General features: G+C 49.5%; 3 protein-coding genes across 3 annotated transcripts; 1 reads left to right on the plus strand and 2 right to left on the minus strand.

Moving 5' to 3' along the window:
- Window positions 1-52: 52 nt before the first annotated feature.
- PLK3 (polo like kinase 3) lies at window positions 53-5,002 on the minus strand. Its single transcript, XM_080921523.1, has 15 exons — window positions 4,744-5,002; window positions 4,529-4,636; window positions 4,323-4,439; window positions 4,037-4,166; window positions 3,858-3,945; window positions 3,005-3,100; window positions 2,711-2,909; window positions 2,474-2,600; window positions 2,171-2,262; window positions 1,834-1,927; window positions 1,614-1,697; window positions 1,356-1,518; window positions 1,093-1,222; window positions 632-745; window positions 53-527 (listed from the first exon to the last, which is right to left on the minus strand). The coding sequence occupies exons 1-15, from the start codon at window positions 4,951-4,953 to the stop codon at window positions 336-338; spliced, it is 1,944 nt and encodes a 647-aa protein (XP_080777649.1). The 5' UTR covers window positions 4,954-5,002; the 3' UTR covers window positions 53-335.
- An 8,125-nt stretch (window positions 5,003-13,127) lies between these two features.
- On the plus strand, window positions 13,128-16,813 carry BEST4 (bestrophin 4; the record flags this gene model as incomplete). The annotated part of the gene is given in 13 exon segments (XM_080921226.1): window positions 13,128-13,279; window positions 13,364-13,479; window positions 13,944-14,037; window positions 14,039-14,175; window positions 14,379-14,511; window positions 14,513-14,531; window positions 15,079-15,133; window positions 15,136-15,155; window positions 15,757-15,954; window positions 16,081-16,161; window positions 16,252-16,403; window positions 16,508-16,601; window positions 16,664-16,813. Coding segments are annotated over 13 exon segments (1,401 nt in total).
- Window positions 16,814-20,151: 3,338 nt separating this feature from the next.
- Window positions 20,152-22,438, minus strand: RPS8 (ribosomal protein S8). Its single transcript, XM_080921550.1, has 6 exons — window positions 22,419-22,438; window positions 21,944-22,050; window positions 21,375-21,474; window positions 20,958-21,133; window positions 20,646-20,775; window positions 20,152-20,303 (listed from the first exon to the last, which is right to left on the minus strand). Exons 1-6 carry the CDS (start codon window positions 22,420-22,422, stop codon window positions 20,194-20,196), a joined length of 627 nt encoding a protein of 208 aa, XP_080777676.1. The 5' UTR covers window positions 22,423-22,438; the 3' UTR covers window positions 20,152-20,193.
- Window positions 22,439-25,544: the final 3,106 nt, after the last annotated feature.

Below are 25,544 nucleotides of genomic sequence, written 5' to 3' on the forward strand. Positions count from 1 at the left end.
TAAGGCCTTCACGTTCTGAAAAACGGTTTATTATCCCAGGAGGAGGCCCCCCTGGGGCTCACATCCCAATAAATAAGTGTCTGTTAATAAATAAAAGTGGTCCATAAATAATGCCCCCTAGCTGGGAGCTAAGGCTCAGGCTTATCTCAGAGAGAAGGGTAAGATTCGGGGAGGGCAGGCCATCCCCAACTGTAGTAAAGCTGGTCCCTGATTCCCTGGGGGGATTCAGCCAGGAGCCCCCAGTGAGGCACCAAAGGGGAAGGGCCATAAAGGCGAGGCCCAGACCCTTTCAGGCCCAGGTTCTGGATCACAGTCTTCTCTTGGCAAGTTGGAACCTAAGCAGGGCTTCGGTCCCTGAGCAGGCGCAGAGCATAGCGCAGTCGCTGCCGCAAGTCTGGGGAGCAGCCCAGCTGCCGGAGGTGGGAAGCGAGGTAAGTGCAAGCACTGCGGTTTCGGGCCACAAAAGTTACAAGGAGAGGCTCCCAGCCACTGAGGATCAGCTTTGTGTGGTCCCCGTAGAAGTTCACCTGTGCACAGAAGGTAACGTTGATTAGGACTTGGACGCCGTCTCTGCTTTCCTTCCCAGAACCCTGGGTACCGAACCTTCCCCCCAGTCCCAGGATGGGCTTACTTGGACAGTGCCATCGCTAAACAGCATGAGAAGGGCTTGATCGGTCTTAACCCACTGTAGCAGCAAAGGTGGGGCAGGCAGCTCTACCTCTTCCACACTGGGCAGATCTCCACCCTGGGAGAACAGGCAGGTCAGGTCACTGGACTGGCACGAGCTGGGTCTCTCCCTGTGGATGTCCCCTTCACTTACAGGTTCAGCCACTATCTTTTTTTTTTTTTTAAAGATTTTATGTATGTAAGCACACTGTCACTGTCTTCAGACACACCAGAAGAGGGCACTGGATCCCATTACAGATGGTTGTGAGCCATGTGAGCTGGAAATTGAACTCGGAACCTCCAGAAGTGAAGTCTTAACTGCTGAGCCCTATCCCTCAGCCACTATCTTTGAGCCACCCCTCCCCGATCACCGACCAATCAGAAGATCAATCTGTCCCTAAAGTGCCCCCACCTCAGCCCACACACCTTCATGAGGTGCTGCTCCATGTAGGAGACGAAATATCGCAGGATTCCCAGCTGAGGCTGCAGAGCTCGGGGCACAGAACCCACAGAGAAAGAGAAGTGCTTTGTGCTGGTGGGGTTGTAGTGCACAGTCCTGGAAGTGGGAATGTAGACAGGAGGAGCCTGGCACCACCCTTCCTCCCCAAACCCCGAGTACAGAAACACACACCGAGGTGCATGCCCTGCTGGGAACAACAGCCTAAAGACAAAGCCAAAACAGCACTTACTTCCTATTAGCTGACAGGGCCATGTGTGTGCCGTCATTGAAGAGCACCGCTACACGGCGGCTGGACAGCTGATAGCCAAAGCCGTACTTGTTGGAGTAGTCAACCCACTTGCTGACCCACACCAGTGGCTCTGGCTGTGCCAACGGGGCTGGGTTCTGTTCCGCTGTTACGGCAGAGGAAGGAATGAAGACTTTCCCCTGACCTCTGGGTCAAAAAGAACTTGGCAAACTACTCACATGCACCAGAGCCCAGCCTTACCTGGAGGCATGAAGGCCACACAGTTTCTCAGTGCACAGAGGGCAGACTCCACCACTGTGGCCACAGTCAAACCTTCTTCAAATCCTGAAGGGAACAGGGCACTGACATTTAGGCAAGAGCAGCCCTGAGCCCAGGTCATGTGCCTCAGCCAACTACTTCCTTCAGGCCCCTGCTCTCCACCCCAGAAACCCCTAGCACCTCTCGTTTTCCAGCTCCTCACCATCTCCACTGCTTGCCAGTGTCCCACGGGGTGAGCTGTCCTCAGCAGCTGTCTCTACCAAGCTGACGGGGGCCAGACCTGAAGCTACTGGAGCCTGGACAATTGGGTAGAGAGGGAGCAAAATTAGGCCCCAAAATTCAAATCCTTGAGGGACCAGTGTCCTAGCCCTGTCCCTGGCAGCTCTCGGGGCACCCCAGGTCAGCCTCAGCTGGCTAATGACACACAGCCAATTAGGCCACCACGAGGTTAGATGCTTCATCAGCCTTTTATGCTGGGCTTCCCTCAGCTGCTAGGGTCAGGGTGAGTCAGGGGAATAATGCCCACGTGAGCACCTCACCTCTGGCCTGACATCTGGATGGCCGATGGATGTACGCATGAGGCCGCTCACCAAGCAGGAGACATTATCCTGTTCCTCAGAAGGGTTCTTATCTGAGGGTGAAGGAGAATATAGCCTTCAGTGTCCTGCCTGATCACATTTTTAGAAGTGTTCACAGACAGGCAGATCTTCCTAACTGTCTAGACAGCACATGCTCTCTCTCCCCAAGAATCTGTGGACACCCACAGCCTCGAAGCACCCCCTACCCGAATGTAACAAGCCACCAAGCCACTCTTCCACTCAACCTGCTGGCACCTGACTCACTCTTGTTCTTTTTCCTGCCAAACAGGCTCTTGGTAACTTTGGCAAACAGACTCCTCGCAGGGTTGGGGGGTGTCAGATCTGGGACTGTCACACAGCTGCTGACGGGGAGCCGATCAGGGGTGTAGCCCTGAGAATGAGAGTCACAGAAACAGCGGAAGTGAGACCCCCAAGGGTCCTGCTCCTGTGTGTCCTCTAGGAACGTGAACAGTGAACTCCAGGGTCTGGAGAACCACAGACCTTCGTAAAGAAGTCATGGCGCAGAATCTGTTCGATGGAAGGGCGGTCTCGGGGTGAAGCTCGAAGGATGGCAGCCAGGAGCTGACGGGCAGGCAGTGAGAGGCTGGCGGGCAGTGTGTAATGAACCTGTTTGATGCAGCGGTATGTCTCCTTCAGGTCGGCTGTCTCAAACGGGGGGCTTCCACACAGGAGCGTGTACCTATGCCCAGGGATGGGAGATTAGGAGTAAAGAACTGGGAACAAACACCCCATCCATACACCCACCACCCGTCTGCCAATGACTTTGAAACTCACATGACACAACCAAGTGACCACACATCTGCCTCCGGGCCATGGCCCTGCCTCAGCAACACTTCTGGAGCCACATAGTTAGGAGTGCCACAGATGGTCCTGAGAAAGGGTAGGGCGGAGAGAGGAAGGCTCGGTACCCACCCCCACTCCTGCCCCTGCTGTGAGTTCAGACAAAGCAGCTGCCTGTCACCAAAGGCCAGAGAGCTCCTGCTTGTCTTGGGACAATGGATGCTGAGAATGGCAGCTGAGCCCTAACCCACCCCTCTAGCCCAGCTGCTCTGCAGGACCGGAGGCCCTGACCCATCACAGCCCCCTCTCCCAAGGTCAATACAGAGGGTCCATGACTGATCCCTTCCCCCACTCCCGTCTGTCAAATAGGAGGCTGTCACCTCCCACTGTGCTGCGCACAGCCAACACCAGCTGTCATACCCTTCATAAAGACTCACCTGCCACACATGCTGTTACACACACCCTGTCACCACAGCAGGGTCACTCAGGCACACGGGGTATCATGGTATCATCATGATCTGTCATTCCCACTCAGTTCTCTCACACACACTCACTCACTGCCTGGCCTATGTTTTCCCCACACATTCCCAAAAACCCTACACTCCCATCTTGTGTCAGCGACTCAGAGCACCCACCTATTTGTGCCACACATTCGTAAAATTGATGTCCTTCTCCACCTAACCCGATGACCTAGGTTGCCACCTCTATTGTCACACATACAGACAACCCATCCTCAAATCACCTCTTCCCTTCCCTGGTTATCCCAAGTACACATCTGGTCACCTTGCTTCCCCCCACACACACGTCACCTCATATATCATCTGAGTCACATGCTACCCTCACTCACTTTTTTCTCTGCTCTGGGGGCTCTAACCGAGATGCCAGCCCAAAATCCCCCACCTTCAGTTCCATGTTATCCGTGATGAAAAAATTTCCTAGACAGTAGCAGAGAGACATGTCAGAGTCTTAACTCCTTCTCCTACCACCCCACGTCCCCACCCTTCCGACCAGACCCAGGAATCTCACCCAGCTTGAGATCTCTGTGCAAGATACCCCTCTGGTGCAAGTACTTGAGGCCAGAAAGGATCTGACGCAGGTAGTAGCGAACCTCTGGCTCCAACAGGGTGTGTCGGGCCTTCCAGATGTGGGCCAGGGACTGCAGAAAGCCACAGTTTCAGTCCCCGCTTGCCTTCCCAGACCCTCCCACCATCTGTGTTTGCTAAAGATGACAAGAATCCAGCTTTGGATCTTAAGAACCCTCTTCCTCCCCAAGCCCTGTACCCAATGAGCCCTCCCCGCCCCCATTCCGGACCTTTCGGCTACAGAGCTCCAGGAAAATGTATATGTTGTCAGCATCCTCGAAATGATGCGAAAAGCGAACGATATGGCGGTGATGTAGGTCTCGGTGCAACTCTATCTCGTTTAGGATCTGCGACGGGGAAGCGAAATTCTCATCTTTCCAGGGTTCCCACGCCACCATCCCCTCCCCATCCCTTGGACCGCAGGGCCCGGACCCACCTTCTCGCGCTGATGCGGCTTGGCGACGCGACTCTGCGGGATGACTTTGACCGCGTAGGCTATACTGGTTTCAGTGTCAGTGGCTTCATAGCAGCGAGCGAAACCCCCCTAGAAAGAAGGGCTGCATCATCGGTCGGGGCGCTCCGGAGCGGCTGGGTCGGGCCCGCAGAGTTCCCCTCCACCTCCATCAACGCCACCCCAGAGCCCCGACCTACCTTGCCCAACAAGCGGCCCTTGATGTAGGTACGGCCGCTGCGAGGGTCCGTGATGAGGCGACCGGGATCCGGCGCCGGTGGCCCGGCCAGCACCTCAGGTTCCGACCGTGGGGAGGTACTGGCAGGTGGCCCCGGGCCTGCGGGGGGCGCGGACGGGGCAGCCGCGCGCGGGAAGGGGCGCGGGGACAAGAAGCCGGCGGCGGGCTCCATGCGGACGGCGCGGCGCAGCGCCTGCCGGGCTGGTTCTCGGTTCCGCCCGGCCCCGGCCGCGCGTGGCGCTGCCTGGTTTCTCTACGTTGCGATCGCGCCCGGGCGGGGGCGAGCCCGGCGTTTTTATCAATGAACTCCTGCCCCCTCCCCGGCGTTTCGTCATCTCGAGCTCCGCCCCTTTCCTGGCTACCCGGCTGGGAGAAGACACGCCCATTGCTCGGCCTTACGTCATCTGAAAGCTCTTCCCCTTGCCAGAACGTACTTAAAGGCCACTCCTCCTGCTCTGGCCTTAAAGGTGTCACCCCATAGAGCTAGTCACCTAGCAGGTGTAACCCTGCTCCTTTTCTCTAGGCTACCCGGGCCACGTGCCCCCCACACACCTTTTTTTTTTTTCTTCATCCTTCGAGTGTATGCTGAAGTCGGAGTGGAGGCCAGTTATCCCGAGGCCTCTTTCGAGCAACAAGGATTAGCATTCCAGCTGGGGAGGAAAGGCAGGTCTGTTGCGAACTTTGCTCAGTGCATTTCACCAACACAGGTGGTCTCCTGTGAGCATCTCATGCTCTGGTACAGAGCATGCTGCCCTCTTCGGGGACTATGAAATAGCACACTTCAGAGCCCGATTTACCTGGCCTGAGACTGTGCAATGGGTTTGTGGAACAGAGCCTGGTATTCAAGATTTACTTGCCTTTCTTTCTTTTTCTTTTTTCTTTTTCTTTTTTTCTTTTTTCAAGACAGGGTATCTCTGTAGCCCTGGCTGGCCTGGAACTCAAGCTGCTGTAGAACAGGCTGGCTTCGAAATCAGAGATCCACCAGCCTCCCCAATACACCCCCCCACTGGTATTCATGTTCTTTAATCATATTCCAGGCTTCATCTTCTACTACCCACTTCTACCTTCTTCTTCTTTTTCTTTTGAGGGAAAGGTTAGCTGAGGCAGAGTAGTTGTCATCTGATTCAGGCTGGCTTTGAACTCGAGGTCCTTCTGCCTTCACCTTTGACATGATGGGACTACAGACATGCACCTCTGCTCCAGATGCTGAGTTCCCCATTACATTCTCAAAATACCTATTGCACTGAATCAGCAGGCAAAAGGCCAGAAAATGATGAATGAGCGCTAGATACTCTTAGGTGCTAGAGACAGGCAATTGTGCAGTTAGTATTGAAGCCAATTGGAGATAAACTCAACTTAGGTAGCAGGAATCTATGATCTATGTGGAATCTTTTTCTGTGTGGTTTCTTTGGGGGGGCAATGAAAAAATTTTTTTCTCCTTGAGACAGGGTTTCTCTGTATAGATTTGGCTGTCCTGGAATCACTCTGTAAACCAGGCTGCTCTCCAACTCTCAGAGAGCCGCCACCTGTCTCTGCCTCCAGAGTGCTGGGATTAAAGGGTTTGCCACTACCTGCCCAGCTTCCCAGGTGGAATCTTAATCCCTAAAACTTTCTCAAAGGGTCACAGATCTCTTCTTGGCTGTGTGGGCTTCATTTTCACTCAGAGCCCTGTTCAGACCTCAGATTTCCTGAAAACATCTGCAAAGTGACAGGCACTGCCTCCAAATAAGGATGGTTAAGGCTGCAGCCCTGCTTGGTTTATCCAGGTTCTGCTTTGTGGAAACAGACTTAAGCACATAAATAAAGTAATTATGGGCTGTGAAAAGTGCTAAGAAGGAAGTAAACAGAGTACTCAGAAAAGCCAACAAATATGTACTCCGAATCCCTGCCACGTGGTTGATTTTGTCTCCCAAATATCTGAATCAGCTCCTTCATCCCCCAAACTCTGGTCTGGATCATAATCACTCCCGTTGGGATTATTGCGACCCCCCATACTGCTCGACCAGCCTTTGGTCTCATCTTCATTTCATCCTGCCTGACACAAACTGTCAAGACATCTCACCCAACCTTCCTCAGGCCCACAAGGACCTTCCTAAAGTTTGCTCTTCATGGACACACACACACACACACACACACACACACATACCAGAGGTCCCAAATAGTCTAAGACTACCAGGATTAGTAGTTTAAATGATAGGGGGAGGGCAGGAAAGTCTTAGGTGCTATCCATAGCAATTTCCTGGGGGAGAAGGTAGTGGTAAGGTCAGAAAGGGCAAAAACTTCAGGTTAAATGGCCTGAAGCACAAACTCTGGGCTGGAGTTGAGGCAAGAGGTTCAGGAGTCCATGGTTGGCCTAGTTAAAGTCAGTCGTCTACTTGATGTAATGAAGAGTCACCAGAGGGAGCCTCACGATGGATGGATCTGCACAGTCCGGATTGACCTTTGGCCTGGGAGGAATCCTCTTGATTGGTGATTGGCATGGGAGCTCCTCTGCCCACTGTGTGTGACACCACCCCTGGGTAGGTAGGAGTGAGCTATGTAAGGAAGCTAGCAGAGGAATCTGGAGAGATGGTTCAGTGGTTAGGAGCACATAGTGTTTTCTCAGAGGACCTGAGTTCAGTGACCAGAGCTCCAGGGGACTCTACACCTCTAGCCTCCTCGGTTGGGTACCTTGCATGGACATGCTCAAATACATACATGTGTAATTGATTCTTTAAAGAAAGAAAGCCAGCAAGGAGCAAGTGAGGAGCCAACCAGGAAGCAGCATTCCTCCATGTTTTCTGCTTCAGTTCCTGCTTCTGCTGCCAGCCCTGACTTCCCTCCCTGATGGCCTGTAACCTGTAAAAAGAAAGAAATCCTTTCCTCCCCAGGTTGCTTTTGGTCTGGGTGTTTATCCCAGCCGCAGAAAGTAACTAGGTCAAAGGGCATCCTTGGCTATATGCATAGTAAACTAACCATGAGACCAACCCAGAATAAATAAAATCCTATAAAAAAGAAATATCTTGCCCTAGAGAGGTGGCTCAGTAGTTAAGAGTATTTGTTGCAAAGAACCCAGGTTTGATTCTCGGCATCCACTGGAAGCTCATCGCCTTCCTGGGCACCAGGGTACCAGGCCATGTGTGATGCAGACATACATGCAGACAAAGCACTCACATATAAAATAATAGAAATAAAAAATCTGAAAAAGACATACTCAATATTGTTTATTTTATTTTTATTCTGCAGTGCTGAGAATTAAACCCAGGGCTTTGTCTATGGAAGGTAAGTGTTACTAAACTGTGTTCCCAGCTTGACGTTACAGCTATAGATTTGGAAAATAGACTAAGATGTCTGTGTATTACTTTGCTGGAGACACCATAACAAAGTAGCCTTGAGTGGTTCAAATGACAAAGATAAACAAGTAAATAAATAAAAATAAAATTATTTGCACAGTTGGAGGTGCAAAATCAAAACAGAGCAGATTTCTTAGGTTTTTCTGCTTTGTTTTGTTTTTTGTTTTTATCTCAGTATTTGGGAGATCATTGGCAGGAGGATCTCTGTAATTCGAGACTGGTCTGGTCTACTGAGTGATCCAGGACAGACAGGGCTACACAGAGGAACTCTTGTCTTGAAAAACCAAACCACACAAACAAAAAAGTGAATTCAGGAAAGATCATTGTCTATAAGCCAAAGGAGGGAGACTAGGACTCCCTCTGTTGACCAGGCTGGCCTCCTGCAGAGGCAGGCAGATCCTCGAGTGTGAGGCCAGCCTACTCTCTACAGAACAAGTTCCAGCACAGCCAAGGTTATACAGTGAAATCCTGTTTTGAAAAAAAAAAAAAAAAAAGGAAGGTGAAAAGATGAGCCAGCAGTTAAGAGGGCTGCCTGTTCTCCCCAAGGTCTTGTTCAATCCCCAGCAACCACGTGGTGGCTCACAATCGTCTGAGATTTGATGCCCTCTTCTGGCACGCAGGTGTACATGCAGGTGGAGCACTCATACATAAAGGAATCTATTTAAAAACAAAAAGAAAAATCAAAAGAAAGGAGAAAAGAAGAAGAGAAGGAGGAGGAAGAAGAAGGAAGAAAACATCTGGGGCGATTTAGCTCAGTTGGCCTCTTGTCTTGTGACATAACCTAAGTCCAGTGTCACTGCCTGTAATTTTATCACCCAGTCTGAGCTAAATAGCAAGTTCCAAGCCAGCCAGGGCTGTAGTAGGCCATCTCCAAACAGAAGAACCATAAATAAATAAATAAATAAAAATAAAAAATAAAACCCAAACCAAAACAAGTTCAAAATAGCTGAAACACTCCAAGAGTTGGACCCTAAAAAGTTCTGCAAGCTGGATGGAGGGGTGGGGTTAAAAGTATTCTTTTCCTTCCTCACTTTGCAAAAAGCAGGTAGACAGCGTGCATACAGACTGCATGTGAACAACCTGGCAGTCTAGATGAATTTTGGGTTTGATTAAAGTTATTTGGAGTCTGTCAGTGTCGCAGAGGTCAGGAAGTAGATCTGGGGTAATGGTGAGGGGCAGGATAGCCTTAATAAGTTTCTGGGAAGATGAAGTTGATGCTGTGGCCCCACTCCTGACTCTGGTTTTCCCTTCCAATACCGAGGAGAGGCTCCCACCACGCCTCTGATGCTAAGCTCTTTCTAGGCTTAAGATGGAAGGTTGAGCTCAGACTGTCTGACCTACTTTTGCCACAGAGGACAAGGTCCCTCACATGAATCCCTTCAGGGATGTCCTGTCCTCTTCCTATGCCTTCCTCTATGGGCTTGTGTCCTCAGCCCCAACAGGCACTGTGAGCCTTCTGTATACCTGTTTTTTTTCACTTCTTCTCCAGTTCTAGAGATTGAGCTCAAGGCTTCAGGCCCATGAGAAAGTAATCTAGAAGCTGGAGAGATGGCTCAGTGGTTAAGAGCACTGACTGCTCTTCCAGAGGTCCTGAGTTCAAATCCCAGAAATCATAAGGCAGCTCATGACTTAAAAAGAATCTATAAAAGAATCTGGTGCCCTCTTCTGGCACACAGCTGTACATGCAGACAGAGCACTAATATATTTATAAAAAAAATACATAAATTTGAAAAAAGAAAAGAATCTACCACAGAGCTATACACCCAGACAACTGTGCAACTTAGAAAGTTAACAAGGTGTTTGAATCTTCTTTGGGGAGCCAGGATACCAGGAGACCTTTCTAAATGCCATTATCTTTCTCAGTCCACAGTCATGGTATCAAACCAAGGACCCTGTACATGTAGACAAGTGTTCTGCCACCAAGCTCTGCCCCAGGACATTGTAATAAACCGGCCTGCCTGGACCTCTCCCTGTGTCAGCGCCTCATCTACAGACCTCCCACGTCCCAGGCACTGACCTGGGCAATTAGTGTATTGATTACTCCTAGTAAGCCTATGATATGGAATTGATTATAGTCCTCAGAAGGAAATAAAAGTTCACACACACGGGTGGAACAATTTCCAAGGTCAATTCAGCTTCCCAGGGCCAGATCCAGGATCTGAAATCAAGGTGGCCTTACTCCACTAGCCACAGTTGCTCCATTTTGTGAGCTTGCTGGCCCTGTATCCCTGAGCCCTTCTACCTCCTGTACATCACTAGCTCGCCTCATCTCTCCAGAGAATGAAGTAGGGCTAAAGCTGAGACTTTGCTGAGCTCTCTGTGCGTCCATCCTTCCTGCTGTGGTCAGGCCTCCTGCTCTGTTGAGCACATGGTCTATCTAGACTCCTGGTTCCCTTGGCAACTCGGAGTCACATGTCTCTTGATCAGAAGCTAAGAGAGGAGGGGGAGTCAAGAATGAGATATTGCACAGGTTAGGATTCAGACTCAGGAGGAAACACAGGGTTAGTCTGGAAGGAGACTGCAGGACCTGTGATGTGCTACGACCTACCTCACGGGTCTGAGGGAAGGCCAGTGTGGGGTACAAAAGGGCTGAGAATTCAACTCATTCAGTAGAATGCCTGCCTAACATGCAGGAGGTCCTGGGTTCAGTTCCCAGTACAGCATAAAACTGGGTATAGCGATACATACCTGCCCTCCCAGTACCTGAGGTCAGCCTGAGCTACAGGAGGCTCTTATCCCACTCCCATCCCTCCACACAACTTCCACTAGCTAGACCAGGCTTCATGCTTCCTTCTTGCTCCTCCGAGTACTTTACATGTTAACTAATATTTCCAGCAACGGGATGAAATGGGTACTGTCGTTTCCATTTCCTCTTGGTGAAATTCACTGATCAAGCATACAAAGGTTAGCCTGGTATTTCTGGCACTTGTCTGTGATCCTAGCGCTTGGAAGGTGGAGGCAGGAGGCTCAGGAATTAAAAATCAAGCTCAGGGCTGGAGAGATGGTTCGGAGGTTAAGAGCACTTCCAGAGGTCCTGAGTTCAGGTCCCAGCAACCACATGGTGGCTCACAACCATCTGTAATGGGATCTGATGCCCTCGTCTGGTGTGTTTGAAGACAGTGACAGTGTATTCACATACATCAATAAATCTTTTTTTAAAAAAATCTTGGGGAGCTTGGGAGTGGCTGCACACCTCTGCTGTAAGTACTAAGCTACTTCCCTGTGAGGGCTCGGGTAGGCTCTATTTCCTTCTTGCTCTATTTCCAGCAAGAAGGAAATAGAGAAGCAGGCCAGGCTGCGTAATTTATAGATGGAATGGTTCCCTTTCTGGGATCATAAAGCAGGGAGAAAGAGACCCCTCTTCAGTGGGAAGGAAGATAAGGTGAAGGTCACAAACCTTTTATCCTAACTCTGGGAAAACCAGAAAGCTGATAACGGTTTTAAGTGTGTGAGCGCCATGGAGGTGCAGGGCACAGGATCTTAAGGGAGCAATGGAGAAAAGAAGGATAGAAGGATGGGAAGGACAGAAAGGAAGGGAAAAACCAAGATCAGGATAAGGATAGAATCCCTCCAGCATGTGGCACTTCTGCCCTCTGTAGGCCATGAATACACTCGGTGCATATACACTCCAAAATGTGAAATAAAACAGTCAGGAGACAGTGAGTCCCTGAGAGCATCCAGTTTCACAGGGGCTGGAGAGATGGCTCAGCGATTAAGAGCACTGACTGCTCTTCCAGAGGTCCTGAGTTCAATTCCCAGCAACCACATGGTGGCTCACAACCATCTGTAATGAGATCTGATGCCCTCTTCTGGTGTCTGAAGGCAGTAGCAGTGACCTCATATACATAAAAGTAGATAAATCTTAAAAAAAAAAAAAAGACAGTTTCACAGAACGTGAACGGATGCACATGATGATCCAAGTTCCTAGATTCATGCTCTCTTTAACACTGTGGCATGGGAATGACCTGACTAGGACCCCAGAGCCTGGGACAGGAGCCTGGCACTGTGTTAAGGCCACTGGTACCAAAGACTCTGATCTAGGGTCCAAACAGGGCACAATCTAGCCTTTCAAGTCCAGAAGCTGTGTCATTGTCTCCTGCGTCCAACGTGACCTAACTGTGTGACCTTAGGCATGTCATTTGCCTCTTGGAACCTAATCAGTGAAACTGGGATGATTCCTGCCTGGTGAGGATGTGATGACACTGTGTCTGTCTGTCCATTTGCTAGTACTCTGTGATCAGCAGGTGATAGTTGTGACAACAGTTTACCCAGCACTGTCATCTCTCCTGGGGCATAGGATAGTAATCCCTGTTGTCCCTAGCTTGAAGAACATGGTATCACCTGTGAAATGTGGGGTCAGGACACACGGCACTTTTGCTACTCAAAGTCCAGACCAGCTCCACAAGGCTAGTAGCACACACCCAGTTCCCAGGATCGGCTGGATGACCGCCTCCATCCATCAATGACAGCTCCAGTCCAACCTAACTTTATGGACCCAGCAGCTACTTAAGTTCGGGAAAAGTGGGGTCTGGTCCAGTTCTTCCAGGCTGCTGCTCAGAGCAGGTAGGCAGGTAGAGGCCCTGGGACTTGGGAGACCAGGTAACCAGGTGTCAAAGGGGAGCTCCTGGGGAAAATGGTGCCTCTGGGCTGTAGTTGGTTGATTGTGTTTGTTTAGAGAGAAAGGCTTGCTCTATAACATGGGCTGGCCTTGAACTTGTGATGTAATACTTCAGAATCTATCCCAGCTCCAAAGGCAGGAGAATTATGGAAAACCTCTGTGAGGGGCACAGAGGTCAGTCTCACTTTACCCAACTCCATCCTGGTTTCATCCATGTTCTGCAGAGAACCGTTTATACTTTGTCTGTACGGCTTTTTAGCCCTATTGTCTACCAACACAGGGTGAAGATGAGTGGCCAGAGATGAAGGAACTTTGCTTGGGGTACTAGGCTTAGCGGTAGGAAGACAAGCAGAGAAGAGGCCAGTTCTGTGATCTTCTGTGCCAGGCCCTAGCACCATGACAGTGTCTTACACTCTCAAAGTGGCAGAGACGCGCATCAGAGCCTTCTCTGGCCTGCTCTTCCGCTGGAGGGGCAGCATCTACAAGTTCCTGTACAAGGAGTTCCTGCCCTTCTGCGCATTGTATGCTACGCTCAACATCACCTACCGGTGAGGGCAGCTCTGAGCCCTGGCCTACGGTGACCTGTGCTGCCTGCCTTCTTCCAACCATGGTTTCTGCCTGATGTTCCCTAGGCTGTTGCTGACCCAGGAGCAGAAGCATATTTATGCCCAGGTGGCTCGATACTGCACCCGCTCCGCAAACCTCATCCCCTTGTCCTTCTTTCTAAGCTGGGTGACACCTCTTTCTAGTTTTCCCTGGTATCCTGACCATGTTTTCTGACCTTCCGGTTGACATGACAACCCTGAGCAACATGGCCTGCAGTTAACCAGTAGACATAGGGGTTAGATCCTGAGTCCACTGTTTCCACTGGGTTATTACTTGCCTGTCATTTGCTGGACCCTCAATCTTCACTGGCACAAAGACACTCCCTGGCTTTATAACCCCACTCTGGGTATTAAACAGAATCTAGAGAGAAGGAATCCCTACCCTCATGGGATAAGGTCTCAGAGTCAATAATTACCTGGTCTCAATCCCCCCCCCCCCCCTTTTCCCCAGAACTTTGTATTCTCTGACTCCTCCTGGCCCGACTTTCCCAGCAAGTCCTTCTTCTAGTGGAACTAGAAGGGCACTAGAATCCAAGGTAGTATCTCAACCCCTTTCAAGTGCCTGGGACTGACCTTTCTGTCTCTGTTACCCATGGCGGCTCACTAGGTTTCTATGTGACTTTGGTGGTGAACCGTTGGTGGTCTCGGTACACAAGCATTCCACTGCCAGACCAGTTAATGTGTGTCATCTCAGCCAGTGTGCGGCGTGGACCAGACTGGCCGTTTGCTACGCAGAACTCTTACCCGCTATGCCAACCTGGCATCGGTTTTGGTGCTATGTTCCGTGAGCACTTGTGTACTCAAGCGCTTCCCCACCACGGAGCATGTGGTGAATGCAGGTGCTGGCAGGGCACAGCCCCTGGGTGGGTGGCTGGACGCTGTCATCTTGGCTCTCTTTCCGTGATGGAAAGGTCTGACCTTTAGGGGGCGCTCCAGGATTCCAGGGAGAACACTGGGTTTAAGGGAGAACAGTCAGCTACGGAATCACTGGCGCCCCCTGGCAGCAGAGGATTCTATACCTTACCTCCTTCACCCTGGCCAGGTTTCATGTCTCAGGAAGAGAGGAAAAAGTTTGAGAGCTTGAAATCGGACTTTAACAAGTACTGGGTCCCTTGTGTCTGGTTCACTAACCTAGCGGCCCAGGCCCGCAGGGATGGACGAATCCGTGACGACATCGCTCTGTCTCATACTGGAAGTAAGTTAGTTTAGAATTTGGATCCTTGCCTCTCCTTCAGCTTCAGCATACTTTTTGGTACTTAAAACTTAACCAGGCAGGCTGGAGAGATGGCTCAGAGGTTAAGAGCACTGACTGCTCTTCCAGAGGTCCTGAGTTCAATTCCCAGCAACCACATGGTGGCTCACAACCATCTGTAATGGGATCTGATGCCCTCTTCTGGTGTGTCTGAAGACAGTGACAGTATAGTCACATATATAAGATAAATAAATTAAATAAAAAACTTACTAGGTACCAACAATATATCACACACTTTTTGGGGGTGAAGGGATACAGGATTACTCTCCATAGCTCAAACTTGCCTGGAACTCACTATCTAGCCCAGGCTGGCCCCAAATCCATAGCAATTCTGTACTGTCTATACATTTTGGAAGCAATGTGCTTACATTGGCTCAGTCCTCAGAACCCTTGAGACAAGTTATAACCCCCTTTCACAGGTAAGGAAACTAAGGTAGGCTCCAGGTCCTCCTTTGTCTCCTCTGCCCTCCCCTTCATCCTCTTTCTCTAGGAACTGAACAAGTATCAGGCCAAGTGCAGCATGCTATTCCACTATGACTGGATCAGTGTCCCCTTGTCTACACACAGGTAAATTCAGGTGTCTGTTGGATGTTCTGAGGTGTGGGAGATACCAAGGGGCAGAGAAGGCTCTTCATCCGGGCCAACTCAGTCTGGGGAAACACTGAACTGCTGAGGATCATCCAAAAAACCTTCCTCCCAACCCATCAAGATGACCTGCCAAGCATGGCAAAACACATCTTTAAAATCCCAACACCTGGACCGAAGAGATGGCTCAGTGGGTAAGAGCACTGACTGCTCTTCCTAGAGGTCCTGAGTTCAAGTCCCAGCAACCACTGGTGGCTCACAACCATGTGGAATGAGATCTTCTGATGTGTCTGAAGACAGCTACAGTGTACTCATATAAATAAATAAATATATTTTTTTTAATCCCAACACTTGGGAGACAAGAGGCAGAAGGACCTGTGACTTCCAGGCCAGCCTGGTGTACAAGTTCTAAGACAGCCAGGACTACATAGAGCCCCTGTCTCAAGAAAGCAAACGAAACAGAAGGATGAGCCTGCCCCTCTTGTTACTGCTGCCCAGCCTCATGATTGTCAGACTTCAGGCCCTCAGAGACAGGGACAAACTCCTTGCTGTCCATGTCTAGCCCTGGCTTTTCTCTCTTTAGGTGGTGACAATAGCTGTCTGTTCCTTCTTCACCCTTTCCCTGGTTGGCCGCCAGTTTGTGGAGTCAGAAACAGGGGCTGCCAAACTTCTGGAGCCTCTGGAGCCAGGCAAGGGGTCCTCTCCGGCCCCGTGGGACCTGGACATGTTTGCACCTCTCACCACCCTGCTGCAGTTTTTCTTTTATGCTGGTTGGCTCAAGGCGAGTATGACACCCTACTTTGTAGAGGTGGGCACATACAATCACTGTCAGGCTGCAGTGCTGGGCAGTCAGGGTAGCAAGTAGGGAGGCTTTGAGGCTAGAAGACACCATTTCTGCCATTCATAGGTGGCTGAACAGCTCATTAACCCCTTTGGTGAGGATGACGACGACTTTGAGACCAATCAGCTCATAGACCGAAACTTTCAGGTTAGGTGTGGGGTAGGGAACTGGGGTCAGAGATAGCCAGGTGTGCAGAGAAATGGCTGTGGCCCACTGCTTGCCCTTCTGCTGGCCCAGGTGTCCCTGCTCTCTGTGGATATGTACCAGAACCTGGCTCCCACTGAGGAGGATCTGTACTGGGATGAGGCCCAACCTCAGCCACCCTATATGGTGGCCACAGCTACTGAGTCGCTGCGTCCTTCCTTCATGGGTTCTACTTTCAATTTGTGGTGAGTTGGGATTTGACATGGGAACCTCTGCCTAGTCCCTGACTACCCTATGGGGTCACAAGCCCTCCATGAGTTATTGTCTTTGTTTGCCCTGGTGCCCGCAGCATGAGTGATGACCCTGAGCAGTGCCTGCAGGTGGAGGCATCCCGGGAGATTCGACCTGACGGTGCCCACCATGCACCCCCCCCCGCTTCCTGGGTGCAGGAATGCCCTCCTGGGTGACGGTGCCCACCTGCACCCCCCCTGCTTCCTGGGTGCAGGAATGCCCTCACCTGCAGAACTTAAGTGGAAGGCATGGTGCTGCCTGGGCCCCGCACCTGCTGCACTTCCAAACCTGCGGTGAGGAGGCCAAGGGTCGCATCGATGAGACTGTGGATGAAGGATCTGAGGATGAAACCCTGGAACCCTAAGAATCCTCTGTGGTGGCCACCACCCCGCCTTCTTCCCCAGCTTCATTCTGTCTTATACACAGCTTAGAACTTTTCTGGACAGCAGGATTGGCTGTTGGGAGAAGTGAAGATGGGAGGTGTATATTTGTTACCTTCCTGGTTGTCAGGCATTTCTAGCTCTAGGATGATGCTATGCTACAGGCCTGTGACAGCTACCGCTCAGTAACTTCATTCACTCTGAAGAAGTCAGTGAGTGGGCTGCAATGTTTGTAATAAACCTGTAATGATTTTTTCGTTGTTGCAATAACATATCCATCTCTTTGTTGTGGAGCTATGCTTAATTTGGAATTTGCCTAGGATATTATTGGTGGAGTATCTATATTCCCAGTAATGGTGGCCCACCATTAAGAGCATTTGGCTCATGAAGACCAGTTGTAAAAGCTTGCTTTGGACTCTTGCTTTTATGAAATAATGGCTAAGGGAATACTGGACAGGATCTCACTCAATTGCCCCAGCTGACCTTCCCCTGCCTCAGCCTTCCAAGTAAATAGGATTCCAGGCAATCCCCCAAATTTTCCAAGAACCATTGTTTGTCTATACGGACCTCAGAGGACCACTCTCCACCCCTCCAACTTTTAAAATGAAAATAGCAGTACATTTACATGGTTTGATAACTTTTCGATCCTGTGGGTCCTAGGGACTTCATGACCTCAGGTATCAAGCTTGGGACCAACTACCTTTACTTGCTGAGTCATCAAGGGCAATTAAAACATTACTTGATGTCTGACTGGGAAGGCTGAAGCAGGAGGGGGATGTGTTTACTAGGCCAGCCTGCCCTGCTTTACACTTTTAGCATAGCCTCGGCTACCAGACTGCCTCTAAAACCTAGACCCACGGATGCTCCACAACATGCCTGTCTCAAAGTTTCCTTCCCTTGTGGGTTCCCTGTGTCAAATCCAGGCCCACCAGGTTAGGTATTCACCCTAACTACCAGGCTATCCTCACTGGTCCTAGCAGCAATGTGAGTGTGGGCTACCCGTGACATTCCTATGAAAAGCCTGTTCCCACCCCCATGATGTATACTGGTGTTCTGCCTGCCATGTTATGTCTGTTGATTCCCTGGAACCAAAACTGTAAGAAAGTTGTAAGCTGCTACGTTAGCTGCTGGGAGTTGAACCTGGGTCCTCTGGACAAACTGAACTGTTGAGCCATCATCTCTCCAGCCTCTACACATCCACTGTGTTTTGAAACCTTAGAACTTAACTCTTGTTAATATTCATTAAATCCCAAATTTGATTTGAAGTAGGGAAGGACAGCTAGAAATACTCTCATGAAAGAATGCTTAATATCCATTAAGTCTGGGCTGGAGAGATGACTCGGTGGTTAAAGTTTGTTCTTCCAAAGGTCCTAAGTTCCTAGGCGATGAGAACTTGTTTTAGTACAACTAAACCATAAGACAAAACCACCTGATGGCACACACCAGTTCTTTTACCAGACTAGGGTAAGATTACCACAAAAACTGAACCCAGTTTTGGAGTGTTGAGGGAGCACTCAGCATTAAAAAGTGCTTGCTGATTGTTGGTGCTGTCCCAGCACCTGCTTAGTACCCAGCACCCAATCAGGTGGCTCCTAACTATCTGCACTGCAGCTCCTAGGGATTGACATGTTCCTAGTGTCTAGGGTGGGTGTACACATAAAATGAGGGCAGTGGTTCAGTGGGTTAAATGTACTTACTGTCAAGTCTGACCGCCTACATCGGATTGTTGGGACTCACTGAAATTCTGCCCTGATGTCCAGTGAGGGGCCAACCCCTCTTCCCACAAAAATTAAGGACTGGAGACTGAGGCAGGAAGGTTAACACAGCCACACTAGTCAACGGTTTACAAATTCGTACTTCCCTAGACATAAGCTTGCGGCCTGCTCCAGACCTGTCTCTAAAAATAGTTGGTCAATTTTGACTCCTTTTATCCCAGCACTCAGGAAACAAAAGGAGGTAGATCCCCTGTGAGTTCAGGACCAGCCTGGTTTACCAGAGTGAGCCCCAGGACAGCCAGTTACATAGAGGAACCCTATCTCGAAAACAAAAAACCTGCAGTACTTCATTAGGTCAGGCACGATGGCACATACCTTTAATCCCAGCACTGGAGAGGAAAAGGCAAACTTTGAGTTCAAGGCTAGCCTGATCTACAGAGTTTCTGATTAGCCATGAAAAAACAATGAAATCCTAACTATTCCCAGTTAAACTGTCTTCCATTTCTGACAGCAACTGCTAGGGTGCTGTACCTGCCCAACTGCTGCGCTCCCCTCCTTACCCAGAGGGTCAGATTAACCGAGAACTCTAAGCAAGGTCAGGTAGTGCACACCTTTGCCAGCATTTACTGGAATTCAAAGAGACCAGAGACTTTGCATCAGAACTTGTGACCTCAAAACAAACCTTTGAATTGTTGGGAGTTCAGACAATAGAATGCTAACTGCTATGCAAACATGAAGACCTAATTCACCCCCCACAAAGCATCCGCTTAAAAGCCTGGTACAACAGAGTACACCCATGATCCTAACAGTGGAGAGGACTCCTGGAGCTCACTGGCTACTAAGTTTTGGCTAAATTGGCATCTCATTTCAAAGGTACAAGACACTCCCCTCCAATTCAACCTTCACACCCATGCCCCACCCCAAAAGACTAGGCTGCAAGTTACCTTGGGAGGGAAGCTCAATTACAAGAGAAATATTTCAGCAGAATCAAATATTTGCTGTTAAAGCTAACAAAATAGTCTTAGATAAGGTGGATCTGAACTATAATCAGCCTGGTATGGCCAGCCAAGGTCACCAAATAGGATTGTGCCTCAACCCAAACCCCCTAAACTATTAACCTTTGGTGACTTCTGTTCTAACCTGTAGTCAACTGTACAGTCCTGCTGGGTGGACCCCATGACCTTATTTAGGATTCTTTGCAGGTAACTTCAAAATTTTCCCAAAATCTTGACCACTGGGGGAAGATTCTCAATGTCAAGGATCCCCAGACTTCCCAGGAATCTGGCTCGAGATGTAGCCAGCTATGTGCTTAAGACTCACATATACTAATTAAAGAACCCTTAAAACCCAAGTCTACAAAGGAAAGGGACAGCCTTTCTACTAGCCCAATGCAGGCATGATTTAGACAGCACCCTGGTGTCTAAGAGCACTCAGAAGAGTTGAAGCCGCGGCCACACCAATCTACTCTAGGTTCCAAAGACCAGGGATATTGGCTTAATTTTACATCGTTCTCTCAAGGACTGGCCCCTACAGTACAGTAAAGATGTATTTCCTCAGCTTTGCTCAGAGAACAGGAAAAATCTATCTAAACATCCAGACAATATACATACAGAACAGCAAACACCTTTATTACATGAGCTATGAATGGTTTATTTGCCTTTCCGGGCTTTGATCTTCCGCAGATAGAACTCCAGCTCCTTGCCTTCGAGAAGGTAGCCGTCTGCTCTGCCACACTGGCCTGGTCTTGAGGCAATGCAGGCTGAAAGAGAAAATGAGTAGTTCTCAGAAAAAGGATAAGAAGCTCCACACAACCTACCTGCCCTGTCCAGTTAGAAGCCCACACTGGCCTGATACCCAGAGGGCAGGTGTTGGGGCCAACTGTCTCCTCAGATACACTTCATCCTCACTTAGAAATCAGCAGCAGAACTGGACAAAGTTCTCATCACCGAGACAGCACCACCAGCCAGAGTACCAGCCCACCCCCAACTGCTTTACTTGTGCTTGCTGACTTATAACATCTACACTGAACCCATGTACCCCACTGAACCGGGATGGGGCAAAACACCACCACCCCAATTCCCCAACACAACAGCTAACTCACCTAGAAGCTTGCCCTGCTGGAACTGCTCCTCTAGAAGACTGCTGATCTTGGCATTCTTTTTCCTTTCATCGTATTTCTTTTGGATCTTCTTCGATCGTTTTTTGTTTAAAATTTCTTCCTCCTCAGGAGTCTAGATAATACAAATGGATTTGTCACCAGAAAGGCCACAGCTTCCTTGAACCCCCAAAACCTTAATGCTGGCCTTCTTCAGCTTTAAAGTTTTCATCTCATTCCTTCAGCAGCAGAACTGGACAGTATTTTCATCACAAGAAGGCAGGTGCCCCCCCCACCTCTTACAAGAAAACCACGCACCAGCTTGGCCCCCTTCTTGCGGCCCAGGGGCAGTGCATAGTGGGACTCGTACCACTGCCGGTACGGTGTGCTGTCAACAAGCACAATGCAGTTCTTCACCAGGGTCTTGGTGCGGACGAGTTCGTTATTGGATGCATTGTACACAACATCAATGATCCTTGTTTTTCGAGTACAACCTGCACACAAAGGAGTTCACCATCATGGGGCTGGCGCACTCAAGGTGTTCCAGGCCCCAATGTGATATGCAGTACACCCTTCCCCAGTGCCTAAGCTCTTTCCCCAGCCCCCACCACGATTTTATTACTAAGATCTTTTATCTTTTTGTAGGAATTAAGGAATCAGATGATCGGAAAGAAATCTGACCACCTAAGGGTCTTTCGGCGTGGAACAAGTTCAAATGCTTTAACACCTACTTACACTCAGAGCCCCAGGAAAAGTTCCCCACATCCAATCTCAGAGCCCGGTACTTCTTATTGCCTCCTCGAACTCGGACTGTGTGTATACGGCGAGGGCCAATCTGGAAAGCATAAGACCAGAACATGGCCATCGAGTAGAGGGGACTGGGATCAGATCCTGAACTGAATGGAGGTAACAGTCAGTGTAACTATGACAAGTCCTTGCATTGGCAAGTGGCATACAAGTGACCAAGACGGCCATAACCACGCCTAAGGATACTTTTTCATCACCCTAGTTACCTCCAAAGAGAAAAGCCAGACCCCTCAAACGCAGAATTCCAGTAAAGGATACACCAAGCTTGCGGTACTTAGAAAGGAGCCCATCCCTAGGCCCCATTAGTAATACCCTAAGCTTGGTGATTGGGGTTCACAGACCCTGTTTCTCACTCAGCACGTGGACACGTACATCATGCCCAGTCCCCAGTACTGAGAAAAGTCAGAGCCTTAAAGGTGACCAAAGTCACTCGTGCACCCTGCAACCACGCTCTAACGTAGGGGAAGGCGGTCTCTCCCAGGTCCCCCCACACACACCTTAGTGTTGGCTGCAGGCCGTCCCAACTCATACTTCCGCTTCTTGTGGTAGGGTTTTCTCTTACCCCCGGTCTTGCGGCGCTTGTGCCAGTTGTCCCGAGAGATCCCTGTGTGTGGGAGCGAGGACGCAAGCCTGAGCAACCGGGCCTCGGTGCCAGAGACTTAGCCCGCTCCCGAGGCCCGCACGCTCAGCTCTCCAAGGTTGGCTTCCCCACGACGCAGTGTCGGGAGTGTGCAGCATACCCAGGTGTCATCATCCGCGTGCGGCCCACGGCAGCCATGTTGGGCCGCTCGCAGCCCCGAGCCCCGGAGGCGGCCGAAGTGATCTCGGCGGCTCAAACCCACGGCCGGCCCTTGCCACGGCTGCTCGTGACCCACGGTCGGCCCGAGCATGCGTCTGGCCGGGCTGTGAGGCAGGATGGGGACGGATGGAGCTCGCCCCCCGAGGCCCGACCCGGCCTGCAGCAACACTCACCCATCGCTCGGCGCTGGCTGGAAAGAGGAAGCGCAAAGCCTCACGGTCCGGTTTCTAAAACGCAGCCCCGCCCTCGTTACGTCTCTTCCGGCTGCCGGGAAGGACCTCGGGCGATCCTGGAACGCTGGTGCACCGGAGGGTCCTGGGGCGGGCCAACTCTTGGGAGCTCCGCCTCAAATCCCTTGACCTTGGGTGGTCTGGAGGGCAGGCCCGCTGCACTTTAAACGGAGGTGTTAGGGTACGGTTGCCAGCTGTTATGCTTACATTTTGAGCTTTAGAAAAACAGTTTTTTGAGACAGGGTCGTAAACTAGTCTTCTATGGCCGAAATTAAAGGCTCACATCACCGTTCAATTTGTGAATGTAAAAGTCTGTTTGCTTTTTTCCAGTTTATTATTTTTAAAATTACACATGGCAGGGCACGACGACGCATGCCCTTAATCGTAGCTCACTGGGGGCAGAGGCAGGCGGATTTCTGTGAGTTTGAGGCCAGGCTGGCTATACAGTGTGAGTTCCAGGACAGCTGGAGCTTGTAACCCAGGGGTTTGACAGATGGCTCAGCGGTTGAGAGCACTGACTGTTCTTCCAAAGGTCCTGAGTTCAATTCCCAGCAACCACATGGTGGCTCACAATCATCTGTAATGGGATCTGATGCCCTCTTTTGGTGTGTCTGATGACAGCTACAGTGTACTCATGTAAATAAAATAGATAATTTAAAAAAAGAACAACAAAAAAAGAAAAGAAAAAAAATTACTCTGTGTGTGTGTGTGTGTGTGTGTGTTGGGGAGAACAGAAGACAACCTGAAGGAGTAGGTTTGCACTTACCCCGTGGGACCAGGGTGTTTTGGTTCTGGTTTGTTTTTTTTTTTTTCAATGTGTGCTGCTGCTAGAAACAGAAGCTGTTGGATACCAGGCACCCACTACCAACTCAGCTAACCCCAGCTCTGGAATACCTTTTTTAACTTTAAAGATTTATTTGTTTTATGTAAGTACACTGCCACTGTCTTCAGACACACCAAAAGGCATTAGATCCTATTATAGGTGGTTGTGAGCCACCATGTGGTTGCTGAGAACAGAACTCAGGAGCAGTCAGTGCTCTTAAACTCTTAACCACTGAGCCATCTCCCCAGCCCCTGGAATACATTTTTAAAAAACGATTCATCTTTATTTTATGTACATTGGTGTTTTTTTCTGTACTCCTGTCTGGATTAACAGATGGTTTTAAGCTACCATATAGGTGCTGAGAATTGGACCCTGTCCTCTGAAAGATCAGCCAGTACTCTTCCCTGCTGAGCCTTGGAATACATATATGATGAGAAAGAAATACTTTAGGTGCAACTACTCAGTCCTGTCTAGCCAAAGCAGGTCTAGGCAATAGTAAATATGGAGCCAGCGAGTGAAGGTTCCTGCGGCCAAATCTGAAGTTTGATCCTCTGCATGTCCAACAACTCGCAAATGAGTGCCTGTGTCATGTGAATACTTGCATTTGAGTTTCATGTAATTTTCAAATTCATGTCTTAAAAATAAGCTCCTGGGCTAAGGTGCCCACAGACCTGATAAAATAAAAATGGATGTTTTTTGTTTGTTTGTTTGTTTGTTTATTGTTAGGGTTTCTCTGTGTATTTCTGGTTGTCCTTGAACTTGCTTATTGTGTTGGCCTAAGACTTAGATATCTGCCTCTGCCTACATACTGGGATAAAAGGTGTAGGCCAGGCACATCCAGCATAGGTGGTGGCTCATACTTTTAATCCCAGCACTCTGGAGGCAAAGACAGGCAAATCTCTGTGAATTTGAGACTAGCCTAGACTACAAAGGCAGACAGATCTCTGTAAGTTTGAGGACAGCCTGGTCTACAAAGTGAGTCTAGGGCAGCAAGGGCTATTATACAGAGAAACCCTGTCTCAAAAAAAAAAAAAAAAAAAAAGTGTGGGCCTGAATCCTTTGCCTTTTAAAAACAGTATCTCATTCTTTAGCTTAGGCTAGCCCTCCACTAGAGACAATTCTTTACCTCAGTGCTGGGATTACAGGTTTGAGCCACTGGGCCAGGCTAGATTGTCAGATCCTCTGGAATTGGGATTACAGTAATTGTGAGTCACCTACTCACTTGATGCTTTTGGAGAGAACCTGGGTTCAGTTTGCATAACCAATCTTTCTAGAACTAAAACTGTTCTTAATTTCCTTTTCAGATTGCTAATTGCTGCCATGTAAGAGATACACACGAGTTTTGTGTGATCATATACATGTCAAGTCCACCTGTGAACAGAGGGCCAGAACTCCTACTTTTCCAATTAGGACCTTCACTCCTTTTTCTTGCCTAATATCCCTGGGAAGAATAATGCAATTGTGCATAGAAATAACAACAAAAAGTAAATTTTCTTGAGCCAGACCTGAAGACATAAGCTTGTAATTTGCCATCCAAGATTTGGGATTAAAAGTGTGCATTACCACCTAAGCTTTTTAAAAAATGTCTATGAATAAACACTGAAGCTGTCTTCAGACTCACCAAAAGAGGGCATCAGATCCCATTGCAGATGGTTGTGAGCCACCATGTGATTGCTGGGAATTGAACTCAGGACCTCTGGAAGAGCAGTCAGTGCTCTTTAACCACGGAGCCATCTCTCCAGTCCTTAAGGGGTATTAATATGGGGTCTTACATGTTGGCCTAGAACTCACAGAAGCCCAGGCTAGGCTTAAACTCCTGGTAATCCTCCTGTGTCAGCCTTTCTGACTTGCAGAATTATAGGCAAGCTACCACATCCAACTTTTCTGAACTTGGGATGTGCCACACTATCCCTCACAGCAGCAGCTGGAGCACTTCAGTGAAGAGGAAAACACTATAATCTGCCACATGCAAGTCGGAGCCACCAATGCACCTGGGCTGGATTTGCAAGCTCTTGGTCTGGGAGACGGAAAAGGTCACATACAAGAGACAGATTTGTAGAACATCACAGATTGCAACTATAGCCAGCTCTCCTGCAACTTCTGCAAGATGGTTGTCATGCAGAAGCAGGACATGCTTAGCCATCAAAGATCCCTTAGTCCTTAGCTCAGAAACTATAGGGCCAGACCTTATGGGAACCACTTCGTTGGTATGGCTGGGAGATCCAGCATCCATGGAAATGGTCTGT

Source organism: Micromys minutus (assembly GCF_963924665.1).
Source record: "Micromys minutus genome assembly, chromosome: 9".
Taxonomy (NCBI): Eukaryota; Metazoa; Chordata; class Mammalia; order Rodentia; family Muridae; genus Micromys; species Micromys minutus.